Source organism: Hyperoodon ampullatus, assembly GCF_949752795.1.
Source record: "Hyperoodon ampullatus genome assembly, chromosome: 6".
NCBI lineage: Eukaryota > Metazoa > Chordata > Mammalia > Artiodactyla > Ziphiidae > Hyperoodon > Hyperoodon ampullatus.
In genome coordinates, this window is record NC_136919.1 from 5,190,294 (window position 1) to 5,216,444 (window position 26,151).

Sequence of the window (26,151 nt, forward strand, 5' to 3'; positions counted from 1 at the left end):
TGTATGTGTGTGTACACACAATGGAATACTACTCAGCCAAAAAAACAAGAGACAGAATGAAATAACGCCATTTGCTGCAACATGTATGGACCTAGAGATGATCATACTAAGTGAAGTAAGTCAGACAGAGAAAGACAAACATCAGATGATATTTCTTATATGCAGAATCTAAAATATTATACAAAGGAACTTATTTACAAAACAGAAACAGACACATACATAAAAAACAAACTTATGGTTACCAAAGGAAAGGGGGAGGGAGGGATAAATAAGGAGTTTGGGATCAGCAGATACAAACTATAATACTATATATAAAAGAGATAAACAGGGCTTCCCTGGTGGCGCAGTGGTTGAGAGTCCGCCTGCCGATGCAGGGGACACGGGTTCGTGCCCCGGTCCAGGAAGATCCCACATGCCGCGGAGCGGCTGGGCCCGTGAGCCATGGCCGCTGAGCCTGCGCGTCCAGAGCCTGTGCTCTGCAACGGGAGAGGCCACAACAGTGAGAGGCCCACGTACCGCAAAAAAAAAAAAAAAAAAAGAGAGAGATAAACAACAAGATCCTACTGTATAGCACAGGGAACTATATTCAATATCTTGTAATAACCTATAATTAAAAAGAATCTGAAAAATGGTATATATACATATATATATACATATATATCACTTTGCGCTGTACTCTTGAAACTAACACAACATTGTAATTTAACTATCAATTTTTTTAATGGCTTAAAAAATTTAAAAACAGGGAATTCCCTGGCAGTCCAACGGTTAGGACTCCTTGCTTTCACTGCCAAGGGCGCGGGTTGGATCCCTCATCGGGGAACTAAGATCCCACAAGCCGCACAGCCGAAAAATTTTTTTAAAAGTACAAATTTCCAGTTATAAGGTAAAATTATAATTATAAAAATATTTCCAGTTATAAGATGGGTACTAGGGATGTAATGTACAACGTGATACATTAACACTGCTGAATGTTATGTATGAAAGTTGTTAAGAGAGTGGATCCTGGGAGTTCTCATCACAAGGAAAAAAAGTATCTGGGGAGTTCCCTGCCAAGGACACGGATTTGATCCCTGGTTGGGAAACTAAGATCCCGCAAGCTGCACAGCGCAGCCAAAAAAAATAAAGGTTTAAAAAAATAAACAAAAAACTCTTTAAAGGATGAAAGAGCACTTTAGGTAGGAAGGATTTGGGGCTGACCACGTAATTCTCGATTCCAAGCAGGTGACAAAATACGTTATATATGATGGTGTGAGGAATGGAGGGATTAGTGGGGAAGACTTTTTATTCCTTAAAATTCTTCTGAAAAAGGACATGTGAGAATAGACTAAATGTTCTCAGTGATTGTAACTATTTGAAGATTTCCAGAAGGTATAATTCTAACCTTTCAAATATGATGTAGATTATCGAAGTTCAGTAAGAATTAGCATAAAATATGAGCATTATCGTAATATAAGAGGATGAAACACAGGACAGAGTATAATAAATTCATGTAATCCTTTTGAAATAACTGTAAAGAAGGTGAGGAAAGTTTTCTGTCTAAACAGAAAGTTTTCTAGCTGTTGTAAAGCACTAAATTCACTTTAAAAATACTAACCATGGGGCTTCCCTGGTGGCGCAGTAGTTAAGAATCTGCCTGCCAAGGCAGGGGACACAGGTTCGAGCCCTGGTCTGGGAAGATCCCACATGCCGCGAAGCAACTAAGCCCGTGAGCCACAGCTACTGGGCCTGCGCGTCTGGAGCCTGTGCTCCGCAACGGAAGAGGCCCGCGCACCGCAATAAAGAGTGGCGCCCGCTCGCCGCAATTGGAGAAAGCCCTTGCACAGAAACGAAGACCCAACACAGCCAAAAATAAATATAAATTAATTAATTTTAAAAAATGGTCCACATCAAAAAAATCTTTTAAAAAAATTAACCATGCATGTTTATTAAAATAAATGCTTGGCTTTTTAAAAAATTAAATAAATAAAAAGGACATTCTTTAAAAAAAACAAAGCAAAATTGGAGGACTTTACCTGATTTCAAGGCTTACTCTAAATCTACAATAAACGAGACAGTTCATATTAATGAAATGATAGACACATACATCAATGTAGCACTAAAATAGTAGAGTATCAAAACAGACGCACATATCTATTTGGTCAGTTGATTTTTGCCAAATGGGGAAAGGAAAGTCTTTTAAATAATTGGTGTAAGAGCAACTGGCTATCTTTGTGGGAAAAAAGTAAATATTGACTCTTTCCTCACAACATACACAGAAATTAACTAAAATACATCATAAACCCAAATGTAACACCTAAAACTATAAAACTTCTGGAAAAAATATAGGAGAATATCTTTGTGACCTTAGACTAGATAAATCAATATTATGTATGACACCAAAAGCATGATCCATAAGAGAAAAAAATGCATATATTGGACTTCAAAATAAAAATCTTTCTTCAAAAGACATCACTAAGAAATACAAAGTCACATCACAGAGTGCGAGAAAATATAACACATATATCAGACAAAGGAGTTGTATCAACACTGTATAAAGAACTCTTAAACTCAATAATAAGTCAAATATCCCAATAAGAAAGTGGACGAAATATTTGTCTACTTCACCAAAGTAGACACTCAAATGGCCAATAAGCACATAAAAAGATGCTCCATGTCTTTAGTCATCAGAAATGCCATCAAAATTAGAAATGCCAATGAAAACGAGATATCACTACACATCCATTACAACGGCTAAAATTAGAAACAAAACCAACCAACGTTACCTTAGCAAGCTTTGGTAACTATGTAAAAAAATGGAAGCAGGAAACAAACACGGCAAGTAGGGAAATAAAACAGTAACAAACTGGGAAACAGTTTGACAATTTCTTAAGAAGTTAAACATACATACACCATAACATTCAGCTATTCCACTCCTAGGTGTTTACTCAAGGGAAATAAAAATATATAACCACACATATTTGTATAGAAACTCTGTTTGCAGTAGACCCAAACTGGAAACAACCCAAAAAGTCCACAACCAGATGAATGGATAAAGCAATTGTGCTGTATCCACACACTGGAATACGTCTGCAGAGGCAGCTCTATGATCCTTGCCTCCTGACATGTAATTCTCTCCCCTTGAGTGTCCCGGACTGCATGACTTTTTTACTGCGTGACTTTTCTTTTTTTTGGCCATGTTGCTCGGCTTGTGGGATCTCAGCTCCCCGACCAGGGATCAAACCCACACCCTCGGCAGTGAGAGCGCAGAGTCCTCACACTGGACCCCCAGGGAATTCCCTGCATGACTTCTAATGGAGAGACTATGGCAGCAGGTATGGGGTCACTTCTGAGATTAGGTGCTTTTTTAAAAAAATATTTTATTTATTTATTTTGGCTTCACCGGGTCTCAGTTGCCACGTGCAGGATCTAGTTCCCTGACCGGGGATCGAACCCAGGCCCCCCGCGTTGGGAGTGTGGAGGCTTACCCACTGCACCACCAGGGAAGTCCCAAGATTGGGTTTTAAAAAGATCATGGCTTCTTGTCAGGTGCTCTCTCTTTGTCTCTGGCAACTCCAGGAGGAAGTGAACCATGGTGGGAGGGGCCCACGTGATGCAACAGGACACTGAGGCTCTAGCCAACAACCCAGGAGGCACCAAAACCTGCCAACAGCCAGGTGAGTGCGTTTGCAGGCAGCCATTCAGCCTCTGCCGAGTCTTGAGGTGACTGCATCCCGGCTAATGACTTGGCTACAACTTCAGGAGAAACTCAAGCCACAGGCACCCAGCACAGCCACACCAGGCTGTGCAGTAATAAATGGGGGCTGTTTAAAACCTAAGTGTTGAGGGTACAGATCTTCCTCAACCCACGATGGGGTTACCTACTGAGAAACCCATCAAAAGTTGAAACTATAGGGCTTTCAAAAAAAAAAAAAGAAAAGAAAAAGAAAAGGGCTTCCCTGGTGGCGCAGTGGTTGAGAGTCCGCCTGCCGATGCAGGGGACACGGGTTCATGCCCCGGTCTGGGAAGATCCCACATGTCGCGGAGCAGCTGGGTCCGTGAGCCATGGCCGCTGGGACTGCGCGTCCGGAGCCTGTGCTCCGCAACGGGAGAGGCCACAACAGTGAGAGGCCTGCGTACAGCAAAAAAAAAAAAAAATTGGGCAGATGGGTCTTCCCTGGTGGTCCAGCGGTTAAGACTCCACGCTCCCAATGCAGGGGGCCCAGATTCGATCCGTGGTCAGGGAACTAGATCCCACAAGCATGCTGCAACTAAAGAGCATGCATGCTGCAACTAAGATCCCTTGTGCCACAACTAAGACCTGGCGCAGCCAAATAAATAAAGACATTTTTTTTTTTAATATTTGGCTGCGTTGGGTCTTTACTGCTGCGCTGCGCATGGGCTTTCTCTAGTTGGGGAGAGCAGGGGCCACTCTTCGTTGCGGTGCGCGGGCTTCTCACTGCGGTGGCCTCTCCTGCTGTGGAGCACGGGCTCTAGGCCCGAGGGCTCAGTCGTTGTGGCTCGCAGGGGCCTAGTTGCTCCACCACATGTGGGATCCTCCCGGACCAGGGTTCAAACCCATGTCCCCTGCATTGGCAGGCGGATTCTTAACCACCGCGCCACCAGGGAAGCACAATAAATAAATTAAAAAAAAAACTGGACAAAGGATCTGAGCAGACATTTTTCCAAAGACATAATGGAGGCCAACAGGTACATGGAGAGATGCTCAATCAGGGAAATGCAAATCAAAACCACAATGAGATATCACCACACACCTGTTAGAATGGCTATCACCAAAAAGAAATAACAAGCATTGGTGAGCAGGTGGAAAAAATGGAACCCTTGTGCACTGTTGGTGGGAACATAAACTGGTGCCACCACTATGGAAAACAGTATGGAGATTCCTGAAAAAATTAGAAATAGAACTACTGTATGACCCAGCAATTCCACTTCTGGGTATTTATCTGAAGGAAATGAAAACACTAACTCAAAAAGCTATATGCACTCACACGTTCATTGCAGCATTATTTTCAATAGCTAAGATGTGGGAACAACCTAAGTGTCCACCGATGGATGAACAGATAAAGAAAATGGTATATATCTAGACACACACACAATAGAATATTATTCAGCAGAATGAAACCTTGATATTTGCAACAACAGGGATGGACCTTGAGAGCATTACACTAAGTGAAATAGGTCAGACAGAGAAAGACAAATACTGCATGATCTCACTTACATGTGAAATCTGAAAATAAATAAATAAAATAAAAACCCTGAGCTCATGGATATAGAGAACAGTTTGGTGGTTGTCTGAAATGGGGATGGAGGTGGGCAAAATGAGTGAAGGGAGTCAAAAGGTACAAACTCAGTTATAAACTAAATAAGTCCTGGAGATGTAGTGTACAGCATGGTGACTACAGTTAATAGTACTGCATTGTTGGGACTTCGCTGGTGATGCGGTGGATAAGAATTCGCCTGCCAATGCAGGGGACACAGTTTTGATCCCTGGTCCAGGAAGATCCCACATGCCGCGGAGCAACTAAGCCCGTGCGCCACAACTACTGAGCCTACACTCTAGAGCCCGTGAGCCACAACTACTGAGCCTGTGTGCCACAACTACTGAAGCCCACGTGCCTAGAGCCCGTGCTCCACAACAAAGAGAGGCCACAGCAATGACTCAACCCGCACACTGCAATGAGGAGTAGCCCCCACTCGCCGCAACTAGAGAAAGCCTGCACATAGCAACAAAGACCCAACGCAGCAAAAAGCAAAACAAAAAACCTTAAAAAAAATACTGTATTGCATATTTGAAAGTAGCTAGAAGAGTGGTTCTTGAAAGTTCTCATCACAAGAAAACAATTTTTCTAACTATTATGGTGATAGATGTTAACTGGACTTACTGTGGTGATCATTACACAATATATACAAATATCAAATCATTACATTGTACACCTGATATTAATGTAATGTTATGGCAATTGTACCTAAATAAAAAAACAGAAAACTGGACCAAGATTGGAAATGCTACTCATAGAATGTGAAACAGCTAGTGATCTGAAACTACCAAGGTTGATTGCCTATTAAAACAAAACATATCAAGACTTTCCAGGGGATTGTAACAGGACTGAGAATCTACACCACATAACATTCGCAATGTACAGGACACAATCCCAAAATCATTCACCATACAAAGAACTAGGAAAATGTGACCAGTCCTCAAGGGAAAAGACAATCAACATACGTCCACCTGCAGATGACCTAGACGATGGAATTATCAGAAAAAGCGGCTGTTATAACTAGGCTCCATGAGGAAAGATAAACACACTTGAGAAAAGCTCTCAGTAAAGAATTAGAAAGTTTGAAGGGAAAAAAAAGGAACCAACTGGGAATTTTCAACTAAAACACATAGTATCTGAATTTTTTTTTAAATTCACTGATTGGTCTCAATACCAAAATGGAGGTGACAGGGGGAAAAAAGTCAGTGACCTTGAAGAAGCACCAATCCAACAAACAGATTAACGGGGGGAAAAAAAAAGAATAGTGCCTCAGGGACCTGTGTGGTAACACAAGAAGGTCTTCACCCCATGTGCCAGTCAAGTCTCAGGACAGATTTTAGGAAAAATATATTTGAAGTAATCATGGCCGCTAACTTCCTAAATGTGGTGAAAGACAAATTCATAAAACTCAGAAAACCCAGAACAGGCACTCTGTGAGAGCAAACTACCAGATACATCATCATAAAACTTCTCAAAACCAAGGATAACAACAAAGCCTTGAAAACAGGCAGAGAAAAATGACACATTATATACAGGGGAACCACCATTTGAATTTCCACAGACAGTCAAGAGACGACCGAGGTCAGAAGACAGTGGATCAGCCCAGAAATCGATATCTAAGGAAATGTCCTTCAGGGACTTCCCTGGTAGTCCAGTGGTTAAGACTCGGTGCTTCCAGAGCAGGGGGCGGGCAGGTTGGACCCCTGGTTGGAGAATTAAGGTACCACATGCCACGAGGCCAAAAATAAATAAATAAATAAAACATAAAGGAAACGTCCTTCAGGAATAAAGGCATGTATTCATTTTCTATTGTTGTATAACAAATTATCATAAATATAGCGGCTTACAACACCCATCCACCACACATCCATATAATGACTACAATCAAAAAACAAGAAAAACCCAGAGGCTAGGACGTGGAGAAATCAGATCCTTGTGCACGGTTAGTGGGAATGTAAAATGGTACAGCCATATGGCAATTCCACAAAAAATTAAAAATAGAATTTCCAGGGAATTCTCTGGCAGTCCAGTGGTTAGGACTCGCCCTTTCACTGCCGTGGCCTGAGTTCAATCCCTGGTCGGGAAACTAAGATCTCACAAGCCTCATGGTGCGGCTAAATAAATAAATAGATGTTTTAAATAAATAAATAAATAAAAATAGAATTCCCACATTATCCAATAATTCCACTTCTGGGTATATACCCAGAAGAATGAAAGCAGGAGCTTTAAGAGATATTTATACACCCGTGTTCATAGCAGCACCATTCACAAAAACTAAAAGGTGGAAGCAACCCAAGTGTCTACCAACAGATGAATGCATAAGCAAAGTGTGGTCTGTCCATACAATGGAATATTATTCAGCCTTTAAAAGGAAGGAAATTATGACAACAAGGAGGAAACTTAAGGACATTACTCTAAGTGAAATAAGCCAGTGACAAAAAAGCAAATATTGTATGATTCCGCTGTCTGAGGTCCTTAGAGTAGTCAAACTCAGAGACAGAAAGGGGAATGGTGGTTACCAGGAACTGGGATAGCGGGGGGAATGGAGACATTATTTAATGGGTAGAGAGTTTCAGCTTGGAAAGATGAAAGAAGTTATGGATGTGGATGGTGGTGATGGTTACACAACAATGTAAATGCACTTAGTACCACGGGACTGTACACTTAAAAATTGTTAAGATGATAAATTTGATGTTATGTGTATTTTACAACAATTTTCTTAACGGGGAAAAATTACCAAAATGCTCATGTACTAACTCACAGTTCTGTAAGTCAAAAGTCCAGGCTGACTCAACTCAGGGTCTTAACAGGCCAACATCAAGGTGTCAGTTGGAATGGGCTCTTACCTGGAACTCTAAGGAAGAATCTATATGCAAGTTCATTCAGGTTGTTGGCAAATTCCAGTTCTGTGGGTCTGAGGTTCTCTGCTCCCAGAGGCTGCTCACCGTCCTTCCCATGTGACTATTTCGACCTTTAATGCCAGGGATGCACATCAGATCCCTCTCATGCTTCAAAATTCCCTGTCTTCCCTTCTACTACCAGGTAGAGAGATATTTCTGCTTTTAAAGGGCTCACCTGATTAGGTCAGGCCCACCCAGAAAAACTCTCTGTATTTTAAGATCAACTGACTTGAGACTATAATTCCATCTGTAAAATCTCTTCACAGCAGTACCTATACTAGTGTTTGACTGAATAACTAGGGAAGGAAAACCTGGGCGTCATCGTTAGAGCTCTGCCTACCACAGGAAAAATAAAGTCATTCCCAGATGAAAGAAAACTAAGAGAATTCCTTGCCAGAGAACTTCTGTTAACAGAAAGGCTAAAGGAAGTTCTTTGGGCTGAAAAGAAATAATACCATAGGTAAACCTGAAACTTCAGAAATAAAGGAAGAACCACAGAGGTATAATTATTGGGGTAAATAAAAAAGATAATTTTTTCCTCTTAAATCCTCTAATATATGATGGTTGAAGGCCAAAATTATAACATTTTATGATGAGTTTGCAATGTGTACAGATGTATTACACATGAAAACTATAACACTTATTAAGCTTATAAATGGATGGTGGGCATGAGGGTAAAGAGACCTCTAAGGTTACAAGGTTCTACATTTTACTGGAAGTGATACAATACTAACTCTAAGTAGACTATGAAAAGTTAGGTATGAATTTTAACCCCCAGAGCAACCACTAAAAAAATAACATGAAGCTATGTAGCCAAAACACCAAGAGATAAAATGGAATACTAAAAAATATTTAAGTCATACCCAAAAAAGGTAGGGAGTGGGGCACAGCACGGGAGTGGAAGAGGTGGAAACCAGAGGAACAAAACAGAGGCAAAGAGAAAACAGTAATAAAATTATATACTTAAATGCAACCATATCAATAATTACTTTAAAAGTTGATGGTTTAAACTTTCCAGTTAAAATGCAGAGATTGACATAATGAATAAAAACCAAGACTTACAAGCAACCTACAATACATAAACTTTAAATATAAAGACACAGAGAGCTGAAGGTAAATGGGTGGAAAAAGATATGCCAAATAAACAGTAAGCAAAAAAGGCTGGAGTGGCTCTTTTAATATCAGATAAAATAGGCAAAGCCCGGGCGCCTAGAGCCCGTACTCCGCAGCAAGAGAAGGCACCGCAATGAGAAGCCCCCGCACTGAAACGAGGAGTAGCCCCCGCTCGCCGCAACTAGAGAAAGCCCACGCGCAGCAACAGAGATCCAACGCAGCCAAAAAAGAAAAAAAAAAAGCCAGTGTTAAAGAAGATGTGGTGTATATATATATATGTGTGTGTGTGTATATATGTGTATATATATGTATGTATGCGTAACACACACACACACACACACACACAATGGAATACTACTGAGCCAAAAAAAAAAAGAGCGACAGAATGAAATAATGCCATTTGCTGCAACATGTATGGACCTAGAGATGATCATACTAAGTGAAGTAAGTCAGACAGAGAAAGACAAACATCAGATGATATTTCTTATATGCAGAATCTAAAATATTATACAAAGGAACTTATTTACAAAACAGAAACAGACACATACGTAGAAAACAAACTTATGGTTACCAAAGGGGAAAGGGTTGAAGGGAGGGATAAATAAGGAGTTTGGGATTAGCAGATACAAACTATAATACTATATATAAAAGAGATAAACAACAAGATCCTAGTGTACAGCAAAGGAAACTATATTCAACATCTTGTAATAACCTATAACTGAAAAGAATCTGAAAAAGGGTGTGTGTATATATATATATGTCACTTTGCTGTACACTTGAAACTAACACAACATTGTAATTTAACTATACTTCAATTTTTTTTAAGGGCTTAAAAATTTTAAAAACAGGGAATTCCCTGGCAGTCCAATGGTTAGGACTCCGTGCTTTCACTGCCAAGGGCACAGGTTGGATCCCTCATTGGGGAACTAAGATCCCACAAGCCGCACAGCCAAAAAAAAATTTTTTAAGTACAAATTTCCAGTTATGAGATAAAATTATAATTATAAAAATATTTCCAGTTATAAGATGGGTACTAGGGATGTAATGTACAACGTGATACATTAACACTGCTGAATGTTATGTATGAAAGTTGTTAAGAGAGTGGATCCTGGGAGTTCTCATCACAAGGAAAAAATATCTGGGGAGTTCCCTGCCAAGGACACGGATTTGATCCCTGGTTGGGAAACTAAGATCCCTCAAGCTGCACAGCGCGGCCAAAAAAAATAAAGGTTTTAAAAAATAAACAAAAAACTCTTTAAAGGATGAAAGAGCATTTTAGGTAGGAAGGATTTGGGGCTGACCACGTAATTCTCGATTCCAAGCAGGTGAAAAAATATGATATATATGATGGTGTGAGGAATGGAGGGATTAGTGGGGAAGACATTTTTTTCCTTAACATTCTTCTTAAAATGGACATGTGAGAATAGACTAAATGTTCTCAGTGATTGTAACTATTTGAAGATTTCCAGAAGGTATAATTCTAACCTTTCAAATATGATGTAGATTATCGAAGTTCAGTAAGAATTAGCATAAAATATGAGCATTATCGTAATATAAGAGGATGAAACACAGGACAGAGTATAATAAATTCATGTAATCCTTTTGAAATAACTGTAAAGAAGGTGAGGAAAGTTTTCTGTCTAAACAGAAAGTTTTCTAGCTGTTGTAAAGCACTAAATTCACTTTAAAATTGCTAACCATGGGGCTTCCCAGGTGGCGCAGTAGTTAAGAATCTGCCTGCCAAGGCAGGGGACACGGGTTCGAGCCCTGGTCTGGGAAGATCCCACATGCCGCGAAGCAACTAAGCCCGTGAGCCACAACTACTGGGTCTGCGCGTCTGGAGCCTGTGCTCCGCAACGGAAGAGGCCCGCGCACCGCAATAAAGAGTGGCGCCCGGTTGCCGCAATTGGAGAAAGCCCTTGCACAGAAACGAAGACCCAACACAGCCAAAAATAAATATAAATTAATTAATTCATTTTTAAAAATGGTCCACATCAAAAAAATCTTTTAAAAAAATTAACCATGCATGCTTATTAAAATAAATGTTTGGGGCTTCCCTGGTGGCGCAGTGGTTGAGAGTCCGCCTGCCGATGCAGGGGACACGGGTTCGTGCCCCGGTCTGGGAGGATCCCACATGCCGCGGGGCGGCTGGGCCCGTGAGCCATGGCCGCTGAGCCTGCGCGTCCGGAGCCTGTGCTCCGCAGGGAGAGAGGCCACAACAGTGAGAGGCCCGCCTACCGCAAAAAAAAATAAATAAATAAATAAATAAATAAATGTTTGGCTTTTAAAAATATAAAATAAATAAAAAGGACATTCTTTAAAACAACAAAACAAAATTGGAGGACTTTACCTGATTTCAAGGCTTACTCTAAATCTACAATAAACGAGACAGTTCATATTAATGAAATGATAGACATACATCAATGTAGCACTAAAATAGTAGAGTATCAAAACAGACGTATATATCTGTTTGGTCAGTTGATTTTTGCCAAGTGGGGAAAGGAAAGTCTTTTTAATAATTGGTGTAAGAGCAACTGGCTATCTTTGTGGGAAAAAAGTGAATATTGACTCTTTCCTCACAGCATACACAGAAATTAACTAAAATACATCATAAACCCAAATGTAACACCTAAAACTATAAAACTTCTGGAAAAAATATAGGAGAATATCTTTGTGACCTTAGACTAGATAAATCAATATTATGTATGACACCAAAAGCATGATCCATAAGAGAAAAAATGCATATATTGGACTTCAAAATAAAAAACTTTCTTCAAAAGACATCACTAAGAAATAAAGTCACATCACAGAGTGCGAGAAAATATAACACATATATCAGACAAAGGAGTTGTATCAACACTGTATAAAGAACTCTTAAACTCAATAATAAGTCAAATATCCCAATAAGAAAGTGGACGAAATATTTGTCTACTTCACCAAAGTAGACACTCAAATGGCCAATAAGCACATAAAAAGATGCTCCATGTCTTTAGTCATCAGAAATGCCATCAAGGGCTTCCCTGGTGGCGCAGTGGTTGAGAGTCCGCCTGCCGATGCAGGGGACGGGGGTTCGTGTCCCGGTCCGGGAGGATCCCACGTGCCTCGGAGGGGCTGGGCCCGTGAGCCGTGGCTGCTGGGCCTGCGCGTCTGGAGCCTGTGCTCCGCAACGGGAGAGGCCGCAACAGTGAGAGGCCCACGTACCGCAAATAAAAAAAAAAATTAAAAGAAAAAAAAAAAGAAATGCCATCAAAATTAGAAATGCCAATGAAAACGAGATATCACTACACATCCATTAGAATGGCTAAAATTAAAAACAAAACCAACCAACCTAACCTTAGCAAGCTTCGGTAAGTATGTAAACCAATGGAAGCAGGAAACAAACACGGCAAGTAGGGAAATAAAACAGTAACAAACTGGGAAACAGTTTGACAATTTCTTCAGAAGTTAAACATACATACACCATAACATTCAGCTATTCCACTCCTAGGTGTTTACTCAAGGGAAATAAAAATATATAACCACGGGCTTCCCTGGTGGCGCAGTGGTTGAGAATCTGCCTGCTAATGAAGGGGACACGGGTTCGAGCCCTGGTCTGGGAAGATCCCACATGCCATGGAGCAACTAGGCCCGTGAGCCACAACTACTGATCCTGTGCGTCTGGAGCCTGTGCTCCGCAACAAAAGAGGCCGCGATAGCGAGAGGCCCACGCACCGCGATGAAGAGTGGCCCCCGCTTGCCACAACTAGAGAAAGCCCTCACACAGAAACGAAGACCCAACACAGCCAAAAAAATAAATAAACAAATGTGGGTTTAAAAAAAAAAAAATATATATATATATATATATAACCACACAAATTTGTATAGAAACTCTGTTTGCAGTAGACCCAAACTGGAAACAAACAACCCAAAAAGTCCACAACCAGATGAATGGATAAAGCAATTGTGCTGTATCCACACACTGGAATACGTCTGCAGAGGCAGCTCTATGATCCCTGCCTCCTGACATGTAATTCTCTCCCCTTGAGTGTCCCGGACTGCATGACTTTTTTACTGCGTGACTTTTCTTTTTTTGGCCATGTTGCTCGGCTTGTGGGATCTCAGCTCCCCGACCAGGGACCAAACCCACACCCTTGGCAGTGAGAGCACAGAGTCCTCACACTGGACCCCCAGGGAATTCCCTGCATGACTTCTAATGAAGAGACTATGGCAACAGGTATGGGGTCACTTCTGAGATTAGGTGCTTTTTAAAAAATATTTTATTTATTTATTCGTTTATTTATTTATTTTGGCTTTGCCGGGTCTCAGTTGCCGCATGCGGGATCTAGTTCCCTGACCAGGGATCGAACCCAGACCCCCTGTGTTGGGAGTGTGGAGGCTTACCCACTGCATCACCAGGGAAGTCCCAAGATTGGGTTTTAAAAAGATCATGGCTTCTTATCAGTTGCTCTCTGTCTCTGGCAACTCCAGGAGGAAGTGAACCATGGTGGGAGGGGCCCACGTGATGCAACAGGACACTGAGGCTCTAGCCAACAACCCAGGAGGCACTGAAACCTGCCAACAGCCAGGTGAGTGCGTTTGCAGGCAGCCCTTCAGCCTCTGCTGAGTCTTGAGGTGACTGCATCCCGGCTGATGACTTGGCTACAACTTCAGGAGAAACTCAAGCCACAGGCACCCAGCCCAGCCACACCAGGCTGTGCAGTAATAAATGGGGGCTGTTTAAAACCTAAGTGTTGAGAGTACAGATCTTTCTCAACTCACAATGGGGTTACCTCCTGAGAAACCCATCAAAAGTTGAAACTATCAGGCTTTCAAAAAAAAAAAAAAAAAGAAAAGAAAAGGGCTTCCCTGGTGGTGCAGTGGTTGAAAGTCCGCCTGCCGATGTAGGGGACACGGGTTCGTGCCCCAGTCCGGGAAGATCCCACATGCCGCGGAGCAGCTGGGCCCGTGAGCCATGGCCGCTGAGCCTGCGCGTCTGGAGCCTGTGCTCCGCAACGGGAGAGGCCACAACAGTGAGAGGCCCACTTACCGCAAAAAAAAAAAAAAAGTTGAAAATATCGGGCTTTCCTCATGGCACAGTGGTGAAGAATCCGCCTGCCAATGCAGGGGACACCGGTTCGAGCCCTGGTCCAGGAAGATCCCACATGCCGCGGAGCCACTAAGCCCGTGCACCACAACTACTGAGCCTGTACTCTAGAGCCCACAAGCCACAACTACTGAGCCCTCGTGCCACAACTAATGAAGCCCAGACGCCTAGAGCCCGAGCTCCGCAACAAGAGAAGCCACCGCAATGAGAAGCTAGTGTTGAGTACCCCATGTCATTTTTTGAACACTGTACTGAAAATGAAAAATAGAAGGACTGAATGGGTACACAATGTATCAGTTGTTTACCCTCGTGATCCCGTGGCTGACCGGGAGAAGAGGCCCCGCCACTGCCCAGCATCATGTCACTGCATGTCACCAGTGCAGGAAAAATCAAAAGTCAAAACAGAAAATAGGGTTTCTACCGAATGCACATCACCTTCGCACCATCTTAAAGTCGAAAAAGCAGAAGTTGAACCATCGTAAGTTGGGGACCATCTATAATTTGTTTAACAGTCGCAAGTACTCAGCAGTAAAAAGGAATGAACTGTGGATACACACAGCAGCCCACATGGATGGATCACTAAATCATTAGACTGAGGAAAAGCAGCCAGTCAAAAAGAGTCCAGGCTGTATGATTTCATGTATATAAAATCCTAGAACACGCCTTCTTAGATGGACAGGAAGCCATTCCATAGTTGCAGGGAGGGATTACCAAGGATACAAGGAAGCTTTTGGGGGTGACGAAGAGTCTTACTTTGATGTAGTGATAGCTCGACAGATGCGTAATACATCAAAACTGATCAAAGTGTACATTTTAAATTGTACCCCAAATAAAGTTAAAACATTCTCTAAAGAAAAAATTTTTTTTTTTTTTTTTTTTTTTTTTTTTGTGGTACGCAGGCCTCTCACTGTTGTGGCCTCTCCCGTTGCGGAGCACAGGCTCCGGACACGCAGGCTCAGCGGCCATGGCTCATGGGCCCAGCTGCTCCGCGGCATGTGGGATCTTCCCAGACCGGGGCATGAACCCGTGTCCCCTGCATCGGCAGGCGGACTCTCAACCACTGCGCCACCAGGGAAGCCCAAGAAAAAATATTTGAAAACACTTGCACACCGGGGCTTGCTCTCTCCCACCTCTGGGAATCCTTGTCACTGCCGTGAGGGAGCCCGCTGGATCAGCTCCAAGGAGAATGGGGGCTCCCAACCAATGGCTTACCAGTCCCCAGACCACCCAACCCCAGTGAGCTCGCCCCGACCTGCAAAACCATGAGAAATAATAAATGTCTGTTGTTTTAGGCCACTCGGTTTGGGGCTGGTTTGTTCCGCAAAAAAAGCCAACTGATAACTGACACAGAAGGTTTCCTTTGGGAGCGCTGGAAGTGAGGAGAGGAGGCAGAGGCGGAATAAAGGGAGACACAGCAGTGGCCAGAGCCAGAGGGCTATGGACAAGCGGACGGACCGGGGCAGTACGGAGGCGGTGCACCGGGCCTGGCAGCATCCGGGGGGAGGAGGGGAAGGGAGCTGACAAGAGCAACAGGGCAGATCAGATCTCTCTTCTCTCCCCGCTCAGTGCCCAGGGCAGAGCTGGGCTGGTGGATATGGGATGAGGTGCTTTTTTTTTTTTGGCCATGCCACGCGGCATGCAGGATCTTAGTTTCCCGACCAGGGATTGAACCTGGGGCCCCAGCAGTGAAAGCACCAAGTCCTAACCACTGGACCGCCAGGGAAGTCCCTGGGCTGAGGTTCTGGGTCATGATCAGGAGCTGGAGCTCAGGGGCCAGCGTGCCCGGGCTGCTTCCTTTCCCTGTGCCTTCTCAGTCTCCTCATCCTTAAAATGGGGACGTCACCACTTCTCGGGGTTATTGTGGGGAGGAAATGAGTGTATGCATGTACAGTGCTTGGGCGCTCCACTAACGCCGGCTACCGTTATCTGAGGTTAGGAAGCGGCTGGGAGATGAGAAACTGGAAGGGTGTTCCAGCCAGTTGGGGAATCGGTAAGAAGTGGGGGAAATCAAAGCCAATGAGGAATGAGATCACACGTAACGTCAGCAAGGTTTGTGACTTCTGAGTTTGATCCAGAGAGCTGGGCTCTTCCAAGAGGACCTCCGTGGGGGGCTTCAGGGTTGCTGATCTGTTGGAGGGTGGGTGTGACCTAAATATCCCTGCGGGAGACACCAGGGCAGCTCCCAACCTCACCGACCCAGCCAACGGCTGGAGTTTTCAAATAAGGCAGCAAGAACAAAAGGAACATTGTGGGGAAAATGAGAAGTTGTGTTTGCTGTCTACGCTAGAGGGCCTTCCTCTAAGCCCAGGGGCCACTGGCTGACCTACTTAGGAAGCTCTCAGCCAAAATCCACCACCCTTGGTACACAAAGCCCCCAAACCACCCTCTGAATATGCAGCTAGGCAGAGGCACCCAGCTGCCAGCCATTCAATCCCACATGTTTCCACTGGGCAACTCCTGTGGACTAGTGTTCTAGGCTCAGAAATACAATTCTGGACGGACCGAGAGATGATCACACTAAGTGAGGTCAGTCAGACAGAGAAAGACAAATATCATATGATATCACTTATAGGTGGAATCTAAAAAACTGATACAAATGAACTTATTTACAAGACGGTAACAGACTCACAGACATAGAAAACAAATTTATGGTTACCAAAGGGGAATGGGATGGGGAATAAATTAGGAGCTTGGGATTAACAGCTACAAACTACTATATATAAAATAGATAGACAACAAGGACCTACTGTATAGTACAGGGAACTATATTCAATATCTTATAATAACCTATAATGGAAAAGAATCTGAAAAAGTATACATAACTGAATCACTTTGCTGTACACCTGAAACTAACACAACACTGGAAATCAACTATCCTTCAAATAAACTATACTTTAAAAAAAAAAAGAATTCTCTACACAAACCCCACAAAAATACCATGATTTCAGCAGGGTCAGGTGCCTGTGGGGCTGCTAAGTGGATGAAGCTTTGCCACTAAGATGTCCAAGTGAATAGCAGTGACAGTGCTTGGAACTGCAGCTACCATTTTTAAGTATTTATCGGGTGCCAGGCCCTGAGGAACAGACATGACATCTGCATTAACCCTGAGCCAACTTTGCCACCCTGTGAACCCTGGCTCTGCGACCTTAGAGACAAACTCTCCATGTCTCCCTTTCCTCATCTGTAAATCAGGACAATAATAGTAACGATCATTTAAAAATAATAACAGGGGGCTTCCCTGGTGGCGCAGTGGTTGAGAGTCTGCCTGCCGATGCAGGGGACACGGGTTCGTGCCCCGGTCCGGGAAGATCCCACATGCCGCGGAGTGGCTAGGCCCGTGAGCCATGGCCGCTGAGCCTGCGCGTCCGGAGCCTGTGCTCCGCAACGGGAGAGGCCACAACAGTTAGAGGCCCGCGTACCGCAAAATAAATAAATAAATAAATAAAAATAATAACAGGGACTTCCCTGGTGGCGCAGTGGTTAAGAATCCGCCTGCCAATGCAGGGGACACGGGTTCGAGCCCTGGTCCGGGAAGATCCCACATGCCGTGGAGCAACTAAGCCCGTGCGCCACAACTACTGAAGCCCGCGCGCCTAGAGCCCGTGCTCCGCAGCAAGAGAAGCTACCGCAATGAGAAGCCTGCGCAACGCAACGAAGAGTAGCCCCCGCTCTAGCGAAAGCCCGCGGGCAGCAACAAAGACCCAAGGCAGCGAAAAACAAATTAATTAATTAAAATAAGACAATAAAAATAGTAACAGTGGACACATGCTCAGGCTCTGTTCTGAGAGTTTCCTTACAGTAGCTCAGGTCAGCCTCAGGTGTGTCTTATTATCCCGTTTCACAGGTGAGAGAACTGAGGCTCCCAGCAGGTAACCTGAGCCTAGGAGGCGCTCCCTCGGATAAGGGCACGGGAGTGCCCCGGGGAGACGCCGAGCCCCTGCCCCAGTTATCATAACAAAAACCGCAGCTACCCGGGCCGCCTGGGTAAATACCTGGCCTGATGACGCGGAGATAGGGCTGCAGAATAAATAAATTTGCTGGCGGCGCTGCCCGGCCGTGGCCTCGGGTTCTCGGGTTCTCGACACCCGAGCCTCGGCGGGACATTCCAGCCGGAAAGGGGGGCCGGGAGCTTGGTGGGAGGTGCTCGAGGGCCAGGGGTGCTGGCGGCAGATGAAGTCAGGCGGGGCCGGTCCCCATTCGCAGCAGCAAACCCTCGGGAGCCCCTTGCAGATGAAATCTAGGTGCGCCCCGCCCCAGCTTCGCGGGGGCGGTGGGTCAGGCGGACTCCGCACCGCCTGCCGCGCCGGGTCCCGCCGCCGTCACCACCACTCCCTGCCCGGCCAGCCTGGGACTCCCGAGGGCAAGGCCGGGGTCTCAGTTCACCGCCCCCCCCCCGCCCCGCCCAGGGCTGGCTGCGCCGCGGGCCGCCGGAGTTGCCGGGCTGAGCCTCCCCGCGCCCCGCACCCCGTCTGCCCAGCTACCTAGCACGCCCCCGGCCCCTGGCCCCCGCCCCGCCTCTCTCGGTCCCCGATTCAGTCTGCGGGGTCTCCTGCCGTCTCTTCCAAGCTCTCTCGCCCTCCCTGACCCTGTTTCTGCCCCCCTTGCCAGGGTGGCCCCCTTCCCCGCTCCAAGGACTGCAGCCTAGCCCGTTCACCACCTTTGTCCGGTGAACAGTCATTAGAGGAAGGACGGGGCGTGGGGGAGGGAGGGGAACGTGCCCCCCACATCGCCACAGCCGGGCACCTGCTGCCCGCCCGAGGGCTGCCCCTCCCCGGCGGAGGGGGCTGCGGCCAAGGTGCCCGAACTCCCCGCAGCGGCCTCCGGAGCCCCTCAGTTCCGGGTGGGAGGGAGAGGCGTCCCAGGGCAGGCCAGCCTCGGGGCCCGGGGCGGGGTCGCCCTCGCCTTTCCCGGGAGACGGGACCCCCGGGAGCGCGCACCGGACCCGCCGCCCTTACCTGCGTCCATGGCGAGACCAGCTGGGCTACACGCCTCCCGCGTCCGGCGCCTCCCGCCGCCGCCGTCGGGCCCGGCTCCGCTTTCGCGGGCGGCTCGGGTTTCCTGGTGCCGGCAGCGCGGCCGGTTAATCATTGACCGCCTAGATTGCCTGCGGCTGTGTCAACAGGCGGCTCCACGCGCGCCCCGGCGCTGGGGCCCGAACCTGCGGGCGCCCACCAGCCTGGCCGCCTCAGCAGGACCCGCGCCCGGCGGCCCCCCGGGGAGGAAGCCGAGTTGGAGGCGGGTGGGAAGAGGGGAGCAGCCCAGGCCCAGCTGGGAAAGGGCAGGGGGAGACTGGGGCAAGCCGGAGACCTCGGCTGGATGCATTTGTGGCCAGAAAAGGCCTTGGGGATCCGAGTTGCCGAATCCCCCCTTTTATTTTGCCCAGCAAGACAAGCCAGAAATACAGATTGTCATATGAAATCTCCTGGGTTTTAAAACAACGTGTGAGACTTCTACTCCCTGAAACTTACCAGACTGGAGAACTCAAAGCAGGTCTCACTCCAAACACCGAGAAATGCTAGACTACATAGGCAAGCCAGACGGCAATTTAAATTTATAGCTGAGCTCCCAACATAGTAAGGGAGATCCCCAGGGACCACTATTCCTCACATGGGTCTGGGGTTCAAGTTCAGCCCGTTGTTGTGGTCCAGAAACCCCGACTTTAAAAATTGACATTAAAAAAAAAAAGTGGCTCCAGAAAAGAGCACTGGGATTTCTCCCAAGCAAAAATACTCTGGTGGGACAACCCCCATCCAAGATAACAAGATTCCCACAGAAAAAGCGCCCTAAACATAAGTGCACAACCCCCAAAGGCAAAACGCACAGGCAAACAACCCACCATGAGAGTCTCCAGACAAGAAAGCAGGACTTGATTCTGGGGCAATCAGGATCCAACTGGGAAAGCAGAAACCACCTGGAGTATTTAAAAGAAATGGGATATTTAATGCAGGGAGCTGGCTTTGGTGATGAAGAGCAAGCTAACCCAGAGAGAGTAAAACAACCCAGAGCTTAGCCCGAGGAGGAGGAGGATGTTACACACCACGGCAGCAGGGTGGAAGGGGGCCACCCTGGGTGGGTGCAGGCAACAAGGGGGTGTATTGTTTGAAGACAATAATAAAACTGGCTAAAAGCTGCTCTGCTTTTAACCACCATGGGACAGTAATTCTAAACAATGTCAGTGACAAAATACTCCTCCCTGAAAAGAATATTTTGTTGGTCTCAGTTCTAAAACAATTGCTGTGGTGCTCATTTCCTGTGCCCACAGAAAGCCAGCAGTCAGGACTTCATCCTTGTGGCAGAAGACTGGAAGAATTCTCTCCTGGGATTATGACCAGCCCCAGAGAAAAGACCAACAGACATATAGAAATATCAGGGTTTCCTCAATGAATGTACCCAGGCAAACAAACCTCACCCACACACTCAGAACTTCTAACCATCTTTCGAGTCCCCTGCTCTAAAATATCAACAGGGACAGGGATCATCCACCTTAGATGGGAGACAAATAAACAAATGGGAAAAGTAACCATGAGGAAACAGAGGTGATGCAGGTATTTTGAAGCTCTGATGTTGTATATCCCTTCCAAGAATCCATAAATTCAATCACATGAGAGAAAACCTCAGACAAGCCACAGCTGCGGGGGCTCTGCAAAGCATCTTGATGTCTTTACTTTTCAGTTAAAATTTTCATTTGGTTCTTTTAAAATCTGCATGTTTTTCATAATGTCTTTTCTGTGGTGATGCACTCTATTCCATGTGCTTTCCTCTTCAAATGGTTTTTAAAACTTTTTCTTGGAAAATAATTTCAAGCTCAGAGACAAGTTGCAAGAATGGGACAAATGAGCCAACAATGCCTTTTCCAGTGCATTTTTTGCCAGGACAGAATCCAGTCCAGGATTATGTGTTGCATTTAGTTGCCATGTTTTCAAACACTTTTATAGACCTGGTTTTAAATCTTTCAAATCACTGTAGTTTCTTAGATGCGATTCAGCCCATTTGCCACACCTGCTGACTGCTGCACAGTAGGGGGGTTTCCTCGTGGGCTTCAGCAGCATCATGATTTCATGGTCAGCAGGTGTTAACTTCTAAAGGCACCCTGTGTGTACCGCACGTGTGCCCTGGGGTATGAGGCAGGTGGCTTCTATGGTGGCTTCTAAGGAAGTCACTGGCTGTGGACCATCTTTTATTTCTCCACTTGGGGTTTCTGCACCATGTAGGTGGCCCACGTGCTGTCAGGCCCAGCGTTCCACTTTCTGGGAGAGGACTCTACTCAGAGCCATTGGGGTAGCAGTTTGCTTCAGTTTCACAAAAGCACAGACCCTTTCAGGCTCCCGCGGAATGCAGAGGGCCAGTTCCAGAACCCTGCTGCTGTGCGTGGGGCTGTGGCTTTGACTCCCGCCCCCCAAGGCACAATCTGCTCCCGGCTCCTTTATGGGCACACGGCAACGAGGACCTTCTTCTCTCAAGGGCCTGGATACCGTATTTACCTTTCTTGTCTTGGAACGGGACAATGATGCACTCCTCCGTGTCTGGAGCGTGTATCTGCGCAAACACGCTAGCTCAGCTATCTTGACTGGAGGTCCACTTGCAGCCGCAAGCCTTGGGCGAGCCATGTAATCTCTCCGCTCCTCAATTTCCCCATCAGGAAAATGGGTTTATTAAAGTAAAAAACAAACGAAGACCAGCCTTGAAAGTTGCCTGAGCAGACAAAACCAGTTTTGTAACCAAGCAGGACCCTACGGGGCCTTCCCAAAGAAGACCCCCACACACACACCCTAACCCCGTCATGTCCTCCACCTGCGTCTTGGCTGTAGAAAAACGTTAGCTTCCTAGGCCTTCCCCAAGTTCCAAAGAGCAAATTTAATCAAAGAAGTGAGAAAATGCAGAAAGGAAAACAGTCAAGCAAAACAAAATAATAGTTTAGCCATTAAACAAAGTCAAGGACCTTTAGTTCCTCTTCAGGGGCTACAGTTAATATTCTGAGCCACGTCCTTTGAGCTGTTTTGCAGATACTGAAACCCTGACCAGGTGGAAGAAGTTAACTGCGTGCTGCCCACAAGCACGTAGACCCCAGACCGGTTGGAACCAGAAGGCTGACGCTGTTGACTCCTGATGACCTCACCACTAACCCATCAGAAGAATGTCCATCAGCTGATCACACACCCCACAGCCCCCCCTCCCTCACACTGTCTTTAAAAAGCTTCCCTGAAAGCCATTGGAGAGTTTGGGCCTTTTAAGCACTAGCTGCCCTGGACTCCTTGCTTGGCACCTGCAGTAAACGCTTTATTTTCCTTCACCGCAACCCAGTGTCAGTAGATTGGCTTTGCTGTGCGCAGGCAAACAGACCCCGGTTTGGTTCGGTGACAGTTTACCTGCACACATTTAATTTAGCTTATCTTGCAAGGGGTCATTCCTTCCTTCTGCCTCTGGAAATCATAAGCACAACTGAAACTGTTTCCCCAAATTGGTATGAGGTAACCAATTCCATATTATTTAAGAAAATCCTAATATTATAACCAATCATGGTGAAGAATAAACAGTCACTGCCTCCTCACTATACGAGCTGCTTTATACCAACGTACCCTGAGGCTTAGTCCATGTTTTGAGAGCTCTTGGTTCAAGAACTGTCTTTTACACAATCGACTTTTACTGATTGCCACTTTGGTTATTCATGGGTTTACTCCTGCTATTTCTGCCCTTTTGACGGATTGTATGAGGCTTTACTGCTATTCAAGATATGTAACCAAACCTTGTTTAACTTTGCACTATCTAGCCATGGCCATATCAGACCAGAAAAGCAAACACCAGAATACAAAACCACGGTTTTCCCTGGGTGAGGGGTTATGGCTGATTTTAGTTTTATTTGTGTGTGTTTGTGCGTATGCATTTTCTGCAATGAGCATGGGTTACACCGTGATTGGGAAAATGGCAACAAATACTCTTAAAACGACGGGCACCTGGTCAACTCTTTAAGTGCTGAGCGCCAGCTTGTGTTCAACAAAAGCTTGAAGACCTGAGGGGAATGAACTGACATTTTTGCAGGCGGTGGGGCTGGCTAAGGGGATTGGGGGAGGAGGGCCATGTTGGAAAGCTGTGTTTCCTGTGCTCCTGTGAACTTGACCTGGTGGGGGATGGTACAGATGGGAGCAGAGAATCCCAGCGTTCTGCCTCACCTGGTTCTGAGAAAGCCAAACCTATGAGTCTCAACCCCATTGCTCATTCAGCAACAACAGGTGCTTCCTGTGCGTGGCAGAGAGATTCGGCAGCACAAGCCAGCCACCACCCTGCCCTCATAGGGCTCAGCTCTAGCGACAAACATCAAGCCCATGACTGCAGAATCTGCTACGTAATTGTAGCTGTGTTCCATGCTTTCCGGGGCTACAGAGAACACTGACAGGGGCTAGCCTGGTCCAGCTGGGGAGGGGCTGGAGCATCCTCAGGGAAGGGATGGTGGGAAGAGTCAGCCAGGCACAGGGTGGAGTGGAGGGTCTAGGAGGGTGTCTGGGCCTGGGGCCTGGTGGGAGCGTGTAGGGTTAGATGAGAGGGGGTTGGGCATTGGCTGGTGCACATGGGAAAGATGGGCTCCCTTTGCTATCCCTAAGAAGTGGCAGGCCTTGGGGGAAGCCCCCAGATGCCACAGCATCAAGAATACAAAAAATAGGGCTTCCCTGGTGGCGCAGTGGTTGAGAGTCCGCCTGCCGATGCAGGGGACACGGGTTCGTGCCCCGGTCCAGGAAGATCCCACATGCCGCGGAGCGGCTGGGCCCGTGAGCCATGGCCGCTGAGCCTGCGCGTCCGGAGCCTGTGCTCCGCAACGGGAGAGGCCACAACAGCCAGAGGCCTGCGTACCGCAAAAAAAAAAAAAAAAAAAAAAAGAATACAAAAAATAACGGGAATTCCCTGGTGGTCCAGTGGTTAAGACTCTGCGCTTTCACTGCCGAGGGCCCAGGTTCAATCCCTGGTCGGGGAACTGAGATCCCGTAAGCTGCGTGGCACGGCCCACCCCCAGAAAAAAGTGTCAGCATTAAAAAAGAAAATAATACAGAAAATAAGAAAATATAGTTAATATAATTGGCCCCGTGAGGCATGGATGCCACATAGACAAATACACAAATGAAGAAAACACGTAACAGGCACCCAGCACCCGCTCTGGGCCAGGCCTTACACCAGGCCCTTTGTGTGCCTTCTGGCATGGAAGCCTCACCGTGGTATTTCCCTGTTGAGAGTTTAGCTAAGCTATTCCATGGTATTGCTGCCCTGGCATCCAGTTTGTTTGGTTAAGCGGCCTGCAGAAGCCTCACACTGACAGTACGTCCCTTCATACACGTGCACACCCTAGACAGCAGCCTGTGGAGTCACCAGCCAACGTATGCTCCTGTGATCAAGTCTCCCCTGCCTGTATGCTTTATGCGCCCCTGAGATAAGACCCCCGTGGACCTTACCAAAACCCCACTCTTTCGGCTTGAATTAACCAACCCAGCCCTAGCCTGGGAAACCCAAAGCACTCCACCCACAGACCCTGATAAAGGAATATGCCCCAGCGCCTGCCTCTCTATCTGCACTCTGCCTTGACCTCCTGTGTGGCCCCTTGAGGCATGCCGTGTACCTCCTCCAAGACCTGTGAGTAATAAACTTCTCTGCTTCAGTTTCTCTTGTGGTCTGTTGTTGAACCTCTGCCCGCCATCAGATTCCTCAAGCTCCACTCACACATGTTAATTTCATGAAGTCATAACACTTCCCCCATAACATTTGGGAAGGAAACACCACGACCACATCACTGCCCGAGGTCACTCGGCAGAGGCAAGGTTTGAACCCAACTCTAAACCCAGAGCCAAGTGCCTAACCTTGCCTCCCCCGTGGTGAATGTGTGAATGGCCCTCCCTGTTTTGAGCTTCTGTGTAAGTTCCTCTCAGGTGGGGGGTGGCTTTCTCATGTCCATCCAGCCGCTCCTTCCTCAGCTTCCCTCTGTCCAGGTCCACAGGGCTCAGGAGGCCCAAGTTCCCTTGTACACTCCCCCCCCATCAGAAGAACCATCCTGTAACCCTTCCTGAGGTGGGTTAAGGCCTCTGAAGTTGCATAAACAGTGACTTCGCCTGATGCCTGCACATTAGTCTCTCCTGCATCATATTTCAATGTCATCAAATATTCATGGAGTGCTCACAATGCATTAGGAGCTAGACCTGCAAAGAGAGACTTGATGCCTTGGGGAAACATGCAGTTGGAACAGGTCGGTGTTTGCCTTCTCTGTGCCAGGTACTGGGGGGACAGGTGGAATCCAGCAGACAGGGCCTCTGTCTTCTTGGCTCACAGCCTGTCTAGTGCTGAGTCTAAAAAGTCATTCCATGACTTCTGCCCACCACGTACTAGGAAGGTTGAGGAGGCCAGGAAGTTGTGCTGGAGGCAGCACTGAAGGCTCTAGCGGGGGAGTGGGTGGGTGACACGATCAGGGCAGTGTCAGGAAACTCGGGTAGCCAGCGTGGAGGCTGGGCTGGAGTGGGGGTGAGCCGAGGCGGCGCTAAGGTTGTGCCCAGGCAAGAGGTGTCGGGCCCGGGAGGTGGAGGCTGGGGCGGAGCACAAGGCGCAGGTGCATAGGTGACAGAGCGCTCTCGGGGTGACCGCACGCGAGGAGGATGAACCCGTTCCAACTTCCGACCCGGGTCACAGGGCTCAGGAGTCTGACTTGCCGGTTCGGGCGCTGGCCCACGTTCCCACCCCGGCCCTGCAGTCCCGGGGGATCATTCCGACGGCCCCAGGCAGCGGAGGTGTGTCTGGAGGGAACCTTCCCGGAGGCCGCCCGGCGTCT

At 46.7% G+C, this 26,151-nt stretch overlaps 1 protein-coding gene across 1 annotated transcript in view; it reads right to left on the minus strand.

The window, feature by feature from the left end:
- Positions 1-18,458, minus strand: part of PRRT1B (proline rich transmembrane protein 1B) — a gene marked incomplete at both ends in the record, with an annotated part of 47,054 nt that extends 28,596 nt beyond the window's left edge. Inside the window, one exon of the mRNA XM_079706662.1 lies at positions 18,347-18,458. Coding sequence (XP_079562788.1) covers positions 18,347-18,458 — 112 coding nt within the window. The remainder of the gene's footprint in view (positions 1-18,346) is intronic.
- Between the last annotated feature and the right edge of the window lie 7,693 nt (positions 18,459-26,151).